We start from the raw sequence: 10832 nt of genomic DNA on the forward strand, positions 1-10832 counted from the left end.
TACAGCTACTCACAGGTGATACCAAAAGCAGTGAGTTGTAGAAATGACAGTATGTGTCATCTTGAGCTGTTATTCAACTTAATTTTTTACTGTGTGACTGGTTTCAGTTGAAGACCATTTTCAGGCACCTGTTGTATATACATCGTGGATACGGGAAAATTTGGGATGAAAAGAATGTTTGAATATTATAGTAACAATACAAGCAACACTTACAGAATTTGATTACCAGCAAAAACTATATATATCAAAAGAATACAATGTCAGAAATATAAATTAAATATCCACAAGCATTGTATGTATTGTTAATACAATTTTGAAGTATCCATTTTGCCTGAATTTTTCCTGTTTCCATGCTGTGGGTACAACAGGTCCTCAAAAATGGTCTTTGACCAAAACTGGTTGCATCATAAAAAAAAATTATCAACAGCTTAAGATTAAAAGAATCGATTTCTGTGATTTTATCCTTGCTCAAATGGAAACAGATGAATCTTTCATTTCAAAGATTGTGTTTAGTGATGAAGCAACTTTCCACACTAACGGGAAAGTCAACCGTCACAATGTCTGTGTATGGGGCACTGGGAATCCGCGGGAAACAACTCAGTATGAACATGACTCGCCTAAGGGGAACGTTTTCTGTGCCATTTCAGCCAATAAAGATTTTGGTCCCTTTTTCTTCGAAGGTGCTACTGTAACTGGACTACAGTATCTGGAGATCTTAGAGAATTGGCTGTTCCCTCAGCTCGAACAAGAAGCACAATAATTCGTATTTCAGCAGGATGGAGCGCCACCACATTGGCACTTATCTGTCCGTAACTACCTGAACGTCAACTACCCCAGTCGATGGATCGGCCGCCAGGCAGCCCGTGACAGAGCACTTCGTCACTGGCCTCCAAGAAGCCCTGATCTTACCCCCTGCGATTTTTTCTTATGGGGGTATTTTAAGGATATGGTGTTTTGGCCACCTCTCCCAGCCACCATTGATGATTTGAAATGAGAAATAACAGCAGCTATCCAAACTGTTACGCCTGATATGCTACAGAGAGTGTGGAATGAGTTGGAGTATCGGGTTGATATTGCTCGAGTGTCTGGAGGGGGCCATATTGAACATCTCTGAACTTGTTTTTGAGTGAAAAAAACCTTTTTAAATACTCTTTGTAATGATGTATAACAGAAGGTTATATTATGTTTCTTTCATTAAATACACATTTTTAAAGTTGTGGTATTCTTTTTGAATCACCCTGTACAGTTAGTTCTGGCCCAAAAAGCCATTTTAAATGTTTTTAAAGTACAACAAACAGTAGCATTTCTACTGTAATTTGTAAGCCGTGATGAACAGTAGCACATAGTGTGAGTTTGCTGCCTTTTTATTTCCGTGGGACCTCGCTATGTGTGTAAACCGAAAAATGGCTTTTCGAGCTGAAACTAGTTGCTTAATTAAAAATATTTTTAGTAACTCTATTATCTTAAGCTGAAAAATATCATTTTCATCCAATGACATTAATAATTTTTGTGTCCTCTTTTTCACTTTTGCGATATGGGTGTGTTCTGAGAAGGTCTATCACACGTTTGTTTCTAAGATTGGTACAGTTGTTTTCTGTCATTAGTTATTGTATGCTGCTTTTGACCACTGAGAATCAAATTTTTCAACTGTTTAATATCAGGATTTAGCAGCAAGTTTTTTTACTCAAGTGTTAAAAGGTGTTGTATCTAACAACTATTTTTCTGATCTTCACAACTATTTTTCTGATCTGAAGATTGCCATGCAGGAACTCAACAAACTAGTTCTGATCTGATTCAAAGACTGCATTCATTTTGTTGGTAGAGACAGTGGGGAGCTGTCCTCTTCAGTCATCATTATCCAGAGGTGAAGCTAGTTTCTTTCAGTAGTGGCTGTCATTATTGACTTCAGTCTTCAAGAGTGTGTCTCAGAAATCATTAAATCAGCAGCAGACTGTTGGTTTATTGCATGAAGAGATTCCAAATACTGCTTTAAATTCACTTCTATCTTAAATTCAGTGCCATGTATGAATGTCTGCTTTTAAACTCCATTGCTACCTCAGTCTAACTGATGTGTGTACAAAAGGAGTGAACAAGTGGCCCGTGTAATATGCCTAGTGTGTTAACAGTGTACACCACTACACATTGTCTATTTTAGAAAATGAATCACTCTGCAGCAACCCAGAATGTCTCAGAATTCCCACACTATGCAGTACAGTATCCAAAGATTGTTATTCTGTGAACAGAAATCCATTGGTGTTAATTAGATGTGTACTGTACTCTCCATTTAATGTACAAAAGCAGTTGTCCAGTAGCAATTCATTGCAAGAGGAGGGACAATTTCCAGTTTTGTTATTTATTTTATTTGCCCATTTAAATAAAGCTGACTTAGGAATTTTCCCTTATGTGGGGACTGTTTGTACTAGATAATGTGTCTGTTTGAAGTTCTATATTTGTATATTTTGCTGTTCATGTCACTTCTGCGTAATTTTTCATTGATTGTATCGATACTTGTTTGAATTCTGATATGTTGTGAAATTTCAAACATTTGGGAATCCCGTGATAAACCAGTACTATTACCGTCAATTGTAGGCTTAAACTAAACTGTGTTCTTTCAAAAAATTTTAGAACAGTATGCCTATCATCCTCATTCAAAATAGTCTCTCTCTTATTTTGTTGTCCAATTATGTGAGAAATAGTTTAGTTTCAGAATTTTGAGATGCCTGCAAAACTATACTTTGTAAGTTAGTGCTACCAGTGTTTTGTATACGTAATTTATGTAGCAAATCAATGCTTTGTGGTTCACAGCTCAGCCAAAGTATACATCACCCCTGAATTTCATTGTACATCAATGCAAATAAATGTGTATTTTTGAGAATTTTCAGAAGTTACCATTGTCCTTTGCATAATCTGTGAGCAGTCGGGGTTTGTGATGTAGTTCCTGTAGCAGATTTTCTGCCAGACATTTTGTGTTACATCTGGTTTTCCCTTAACCCTTTACTGGCCAAAACTCTATTGGATCTTTTTTTTTGCAAACTTTTATACATAAATATGTTACATTGAGTGATTAATTGAATAAAAATTTGTTTTGAAAAGTTTCAGTTTATTAGAACAAAAACTACAGAAGTCCCCATTTTTGGGACATTGGCCAAATGCGCTATCCAAATTCACAATCTTATTCTCCATGCATAATATTGTAAGAAGCAACACAAACATTAAATAAAGAATATTGTAATGTTGTGGAATGTATATTGTACTGGTTGTTACCTATCTCGTTTCTTGATAACTGAATGATGTGGAATCTTACGCGGTATATTGTGGTAGGACCACATTCGCACCACGTGTTTGTAATTGATAATAATACGAGTAGTTCCAGCACAATTTCAGCAAGGCTTATTTATTAGTAGCTGCTGAAAGATTACACACTGCAGATCTCGTTTGTCTAGGGGTTTTGTCTGCAAAACATTACTCTAACAAGCCTGGCCTGGGTTTTCTTCTTGTTTGAAATAAACACTACCGGGTTCGAATTACTTTCGGCTAAAAATAATATTTATTCGTACTCTTTGTTTAGTAACTACAATATTTTCACTTCGAACATTGATATCCTAAAAATGCATTATACTGTACTGGTCACTTAAACACGTCCATCTCCCTCCAATACCGACAAAGAATTGGCGTGCAAGCCAACATGTGCCCGGAAGTTGCAGACATTCCTGCATTCCAGATTCTTTGGTCTTCTGACCTTAATACACTCCAAAGACACATATAAATAAATACATATAAATATACCACATTTATCATCTCAAACAAATCCATTATTTATCATAAAAGAAAATATTCATAAATAAATAAATTAAACACATGTTATGGCAACATAATGAAGTTACCTTAACTCTCTACTGTGGGCATCGTACTTTTCGCATGAGATAAACTTTATCTCTGGCAGTTAATTACATTACAATAGCCCACCAGGACTTGCAAGTGTACCTTGGTCCACTTGTCAGTCCGATACAGAAATTGCATCATTGTCTTGGCTTGTATACAACTTTTTATCACAACTGTAGTAAACTGTTTATTCTTTCATCAACCATTGACTTCCTCCTTTGTCTCACAACATAAATACATATGTCGATTTGTTGCCCAGAAATTTACTATAAAATAATACTAAAGTTAAAACATTTTCTCATATTAGAACAAACATAGTACTAACTCCTATATCATCAGTGAGTTTGCAAAAGTATTTCAATTCAACAACACTATTCTCTCATGAGCCTTGTGAATTATGTTATATCAAAATTAAGAGGCAAAATAAGCCAACAAAGTATCTTTATGGGGTTATAAACAGAGCTGAATAAAACCAGTTATGGTGAGCATGATGTAAAACAAAGGCACACTTGCATATACAAGAAAATATATTCTATTAACTATACAATTATTTTTATTTATTTATTTATTTATTTATTTTTTTTTTTTTTTTTGCATTATGGTCTATTTAAGTGAATGAACAAATTTCAAAATTTATGAGATTTGCTATTCTCAAACTGTGAGCGTGGGTGACATGTCTTATCTCCTAGCATCATCAATAAAATAAAATCCCTTATTTATCAAGTTTACATATTTTGCAATTCATTAAATACTGTAAAATTACTTTAAAAACACATAGGAATCATGAAATCTAATCTTATAATATAATTACGTGACAATCAGTCTAGATACAACATCGTTTTCCATGAGATGTGTTACATGGCATAGTATGGTGACTGCATTTTTTTTCTTTCTTTCTTTACTTCCAGTAAAATTCTTTCCAGATAAAGGCATGTTTTTAGGCTCAGTTTGCTCTTTTCTCAATATACGGCTTCAAAGAAACAACATTCCTAAGACCAAACAGCTTTCTCGACTTGGGATATACTAATCGGTACGCATTTGGATGGGGTTCTCAATAATCTCAAATGGCCCAATGTAAATGTCAAAGAACTTCTTGAGTTCTGCTGTTAGTAACTTTGATCGTTCGTGGGATTTCACTAAGACATTGTCACCTACTCTGAATGTGGTAGCCTTTATTTTCCTATTATGTCTGTTTTTCCTAGCTTCACCTAGTTTCTTCATGGTTTTCTTTACAATCTCTTCACGTTCTTTCATTGATATTAAGCTACATTGTGGAAAGTCTATTAATTCAGAAATAAGATTTGCTGGTCTGAGGTGAAACATAATTTCATATGGTGAAAACCCAGTAGAGCTATGCTGCAAGCTGTTCATGATATCCTCGAAGTTGTTTACATGGTCGGACCAACTAGGATGTTTGTGACTACAATATGTCCTACAAAGTCTCCCTATTTCTCTCATGTACCTTTCTGCTGGGTTTGAAGATGGGTTGTACACGGATATCAAGATATGTTTTGTGTTAGTTTTTTTCCATGAATGCTTTCCAGTTTTTTGAAACAAATTGTGAACCATTATCAGATAGTATAGCTTTAGGTTTCCCTACACTCTTGAAGTAATCTCTCTCAATTTTTGCAATGATCTCTTTACTTGTAGCTTTTCGCACAGAATAAAGTTTAATTAGTTTGGAAAATACATCAACCATGACGAATATAAAACAATGGCCACCTTTGCTTTTAGGTAAAGGTCCATAAAAGTCTACAGCTGCTAAATCTAATGGTTTATCTGGAATGATGTTCTGCATTTCTCCCTGACATGTTCTGTTGCTTACTTTTACTCTTTGATATTTGTCACATGTTGATATTTCGTTCCTCACCTTCTTTACCATGTTATAAAAGTAGATATTTTCTTGTAACTTTTTTTACACATTTCTGTATTCCACAGTGACCATAACTCTCATGGGTGTACTTCATTAATTTGTCTGCCTCACACTCTGGCCAACATAGCTTCCAATTGTCAGAGTCCACATCTGTTCTTCTAAAGAGTGTTCCCTTAAAGACCTTATAGTACTTGTCAAGTTTATCATACCCTCTTTTGCCTAAACAGTCCTTAACCAATTTCCAATTAGGACCGTTATTCTGTCCCCTCCTGATGTTATTGCAAAGTGTCTTTATGAGCTTTTCATCCTGGATTCCCTTCATGTATCTTATTTTAAATTCCTTTTCTTCCTCTTGATCAAACATTTCCTGATCTCCTCCTACTGGTAACCTGGATAAAGCATCAGCTACTACGTTTTCTGATCCCTTAATATACACAATTTCGTAATCAAACTGTTGCATGAACATTGCCCACCTGGTTAATCTACTGTGATATAGTCTACACTCCTGCAAGTAACTTAAAGCTTTGTGGTCTGAATAGACTTTTATCTTGTGTCCTAACAGGTATGTTTTAAATTTTGTAAACGCCCAGTGTACTGCGAGTAATTCTTTTTCTGTGACAGTGTACGTTCTCTCATGTTTAAGTAACATTCTGCTGGCAAATGCAATTGTACAATGAAGATTTTTTCATTCACAATTTTCTCCTGAAATAGTTCTGCTCCTAGTCCATAATCACTACTGTCAGTGTGAAGACAAAATGGCAAACTAAAATCTGGTCTGTGTAAAAGACTGTTCTTACAAAGTTCATTCTTAATTTTATCAAATGCTTTCTGGCACTCTTCAGACCAATTCCATGGAGTATTTTTTCTAAGTAAGTTGCTTAAACATGTTACATTAAGGCATTGTCCATTTACATATTTTCGATAGAATCCACAGAGTCCGTAGAAAGACTTTAATTGTTTCCGGTTTCTAGGAGATGGAAAGTTTACGATAGATTTTATTTTCTCCGGATCTGCACTTATCCCTTCCTTAGTAATGACATGACCTAAAAATTTGAGTTCTGACACACCAAATTTACATTTTTCCAGTTTTAATGTCATACCACCTCTTCTGAGTTTCTCACACACCTTCTTCAATAACTTCAAATGATCCTCCCAACTTTGATTTGAAACTAATATATCGTCTACATAAATTGTTAATTCTGACACAACTTCTTGGCCAAGTACATAGTCTAGTGCCCTTATAAATTCGGCGACTGATGAGTTTAATCGGAAAGGCACTACACAATACTGGTAACATCTCGCATTGTATAAGAAAGCAGTGTACTTTCTAGAACTAATTGCAAGAGGTACTTGATGAAAACCTGAAGTTAGGTCAAGGCTTGACATAATTTGGATATTTTTAAATTTATATAACAATTCATCGATGTTCTCTGGGTGGTCAGTTTCTCTGTATAAACATTTTTTTAACTGTCTGGAATCTAGTACTAATCTGACTTGTCCATTAGGTTTATTTACAGTGACTAAGGGATTATTATAAGGGCTTATACTCCTCTCAATGATTTCACACACTTCCATCTTTTGCAATTCTTTCTCCACTGCTACCCTTTTCGAGATTGGAATACTGTATGGTTTTGTAAAGAAAGGTTCATGTGGCTTCAACTGTAAAGTACATTGGTATCCAATTACTTTACCTGGTATATTGCTAAATACATCACTATATTCCCACAAAAATAATTTCAAATCTTGTTTTTGGTTCTCAGTTAGTTCTCTAGCCTCGACTACTTTTTCATTTACTAACTTTTCAAACTCTATCTCATCTGTATCGAAATCTGTGACATGGCTTTCAATGTACTCACCTTCTTTTGTAAATTCAATACTGTTCACAGTCTTATTCATACAAAACACATTTGATTGAAGTAGTTTCGTAGTGATGACTTCACCACTTGGTAGAGTCATCATTAATTTCTGCCCTGCCCAATCAAATGCTGCACTTACTTTTGTTATCCAAGACATGCCTAGGATAAAATCCTCTGTGAGATCAGGAATGACGAGACACCCATGTGACCATGATACTCCTTCAATTTCAAAAGTAATAAAAGCCTGACTCCTTATTGATTTACTGTGCTTCCCGGTAGCACCTCTTATTTTAATTCCTACCACAGGTAACTCGACATAATCCTTATTAGTTTTCAGTTTTTTACTTAATGATTCTGATATCCCAGATACTTGACTTCCTGTGTCTACTAAACACTTTCCTTTCCATGATCCTATCTGCACATCAATAAACGGACTGCTTACATCAAAGTCAAATTTTTTGTTAATATTCTCATGTAATAAGTCATCTTCAATTTCACTGAATCCGTATCCCTTTCCAGTATCCTTACCTGTATCATTACTACCAGAGTTATATGCTGTTATTACCCTAATTGCATTTTCTTTGGCCTGATTACTATTTCTGAATATTTCATTAAGCCAACTACATTCATTTGTGCTATTGTGTGTCTCTCCTTTATATTTCTGTCTTAACATTTGTGCAATGTGATACTTAATTCTATGCCACCAGTCTGGATACAAAGTTTCACATATATCAAGTGTTACCTTTCTGAAATTTTCATCATCCTTAATGGCACTACTGTTAACCCATAAGTTAAACAAAAATTGCTCACTATCTGACATTTCATCATCTACTCCCCTAATGCTGTTAAGATTACCTGCTGTCAATTCCTTCTCATTTTTCTTCCATGTATTAAGATCAAATAACTCATTGGCTGAAATTCTGGCATCCTTATCATTGAAATTGTCAACTGTGTTCATGTGTACCTCGCTAATTTCATTACTATCCTCTTTTATATTAGTAATCCCTAAAGCTTCCAACTCCTCACTTACACCAATAAAACATCTATCTTCACTACTATCCTCAATTTCCTTTTCTTCCCAATCAACATCACAAAAATTATCATCTTTATCCTCTGCACTCTTACCTTCAGTATGCAGATACACATTTAAATCATCCTTACTAGGTGCTCTTTTCATTCCTAGCCCACCAGACTCTTCCATAAGTTCTCTAATTCCTAATACACTTTGATCATTTGAACAACTATTTTCCAGCAAGGTGCTCCTCTCAGCCCACTCATAGAATGAATCTAAGTTTAAGTCTTCACAGTTTTCTAAGCAATCAGTGTCTTTAAATAACTTACCTTTTGTTTCTGGTTTATTTGTATGTCATATATTATTTGTAACAGATACTACATTAATGGGATAACATTCCTCTTTGAAATAATTACTCGTTATGTCACAGGTATCTTTCTGTTTAGTTAGACAGTTTGGGTTGGCCCTTTCCATTTGTGTATAAGTAGCTCCTACCTTGCGGACCGCCAATGGAGCCTCATTCAGTTTTTTAACTCCTGTTCAGTTCTCCCCATACCATTATGACTATTCCACTCCTTTGGTTTATTTCCAAAGTGTCTGTTACCAGATTGGTTATGATTATTTCCATACTGACCTTTGTAATGGAAATTGTGTCCTTGTGATCCCTTGAAGTTGTACTGGTGATTTCTCTGATGAGAATCACTACTTCCAAAATTGTGTGTTTCCTTTTTATCATGTTGTGTGTTTCCCCAATTTGTATGCCCTGTCCTTTGAAAATGGTTTTGACTATGGTGTGGTGGTTTACTCGTTTTCTCAATAATTCTGTCTAGTTTGTCAACATATTTCAAAAACTGATCTATTGTGTCATCTGGACCATAAGCTAACTCCCACTGTAGTTCACATGGTAGCCTCCTTTTGAGTGCATCAATTTGAGTGAGTTCATCAAAAGGTTTGCTTAGGTGAGTGAGTTTCCTTAACTGATTTCTGCAAAATTGCTTCATGCTACCAAATTCATGTTTATAAACAGGTCCATTCAAGAATTCGCTTTTTATTCTTGCCTGTTCTGTCTCTGACCAGAATTTACTTAAGAACCTCTCCTCGAACTCTGCAAAAGACATTCCCTCAGTACAATAATGATTAGTCCATGACAATGCTTCACCTTCTAGAAATCTTTTCACAAATTTAATTTTCAAATTATCATTCATATTTGGAAAAAAGTTATCCTTGCAATGCTGCAGGAAATCTACCGGATGCATACTGCTCTCATCTGAAAAGTTTTGTACTGGAATATTGTACCACAAAGTGCCAATATTGTTCGGCAAACTATTGCTGACCATATTGCTACTAACACTTTCAAGTTTCTTAGTGATGTCATTAATACTACTTTCTAAACTCTTGACTTCATTTTTGTTTATCTGATTATTTACATCTATTTTTTCAGTAATAATTCCTATCTTTTGTTCAAATTTGCTTTCTACTTTAACAATTTTATCATCTACAAGAGAAATACGCTCAGATACTGTTTCTTCTACATGTTTGATATCTGAATGCACAACTTTAAACGCATTATGGATTTTCTCTCTACCTGTACTTGCTTCAGTTTTCAGATTTTTTACTTTTGCATCTACATTTTTAACTTTTCTCCCGACATAATTGACCTTACCAGTGATCTTAACCATATTACGACTCAAACTGGAAATTTTTGCTTCTACTTTTTGAAAGTGATTGTCATTTTTCTTTTCATATTCTTTGAATTGTTTTTCAAATTTATCACTCATGAGCTTGAGAGTCTGGTCTAACTGAGCATCATTGTTTTGCTCCATTTGATCCAAACGAATCTCATTAGCATCGAGTCTGTCTTTAATATTTCCTAACCACTGTCCGTTTTGTCTGTTAGTGTCATCAATTGCCTTAAATTTTCCCTCCATATAATTCATTATTTTTGATAGCATGTCTTTAACTTCATTCTGTCTTTCCGTATGAGTTCTCCATTTGATCCAAACGAATCTCATTAGCATCGAGTCTGTCTTTAATATTTCCTAACCACTGTCCGTTTTGTCTGATAGTGTCATCAGTTGCCTTAAATTTTCCCTCCATATAATTCATTATTTTTGATAGCATGTCTTTAACTTCATTCTGTCTTTCCGTATGAGTTTCAACTTTGTCTACAGGATTCGGACTATTACTGTTGCATTCACTTTCGTATGAT

At 34.9% G+C, this 10832-nt stretch overlaps 1 protein-coding gene across 1 annotated transcript; it reads right to left on the minus strand.

Annotated features, from left to right (window-relative positions):
- Window positions 1-4905: 4905 nt before the first annotated feature.
- On the minus strand, window positions 4906-10575 carry LOC126460100 (uncharacterized). The gene is made up of 3 exons (XM_050095900.1): window positions 9948-10575; window positions 8430-8922; window positions 4906-5146 (listed from the first exon to the last, which is right to left on the minus strand). The coding sequence occupies exons 1-3, from the start codon at window positions 10573-10575 to the stop codon at window positions 4906-4908; spliced, it is 1362 nt and encodes a 453-aa protein (XP_049951857.1).
- Window positions 10576-10832: the final 257 nt, after the last annotated feature.

This window comes from Schistocerca serialis, chromosome 1 (genome assembly GCF_023864345.2).
Source record: "Schistocerca serialis cubense isolate TAMUIC-IGC-003099 chromosome 1, iqSchSeri2.2, whole genome shotgun sequence".
Lineage (NCBI taxonomy): Eukaryota > Metazoa > Arthropoda > Insecta > Orthoptera > Acrididae > Schistocerca > Schistocerca serialis.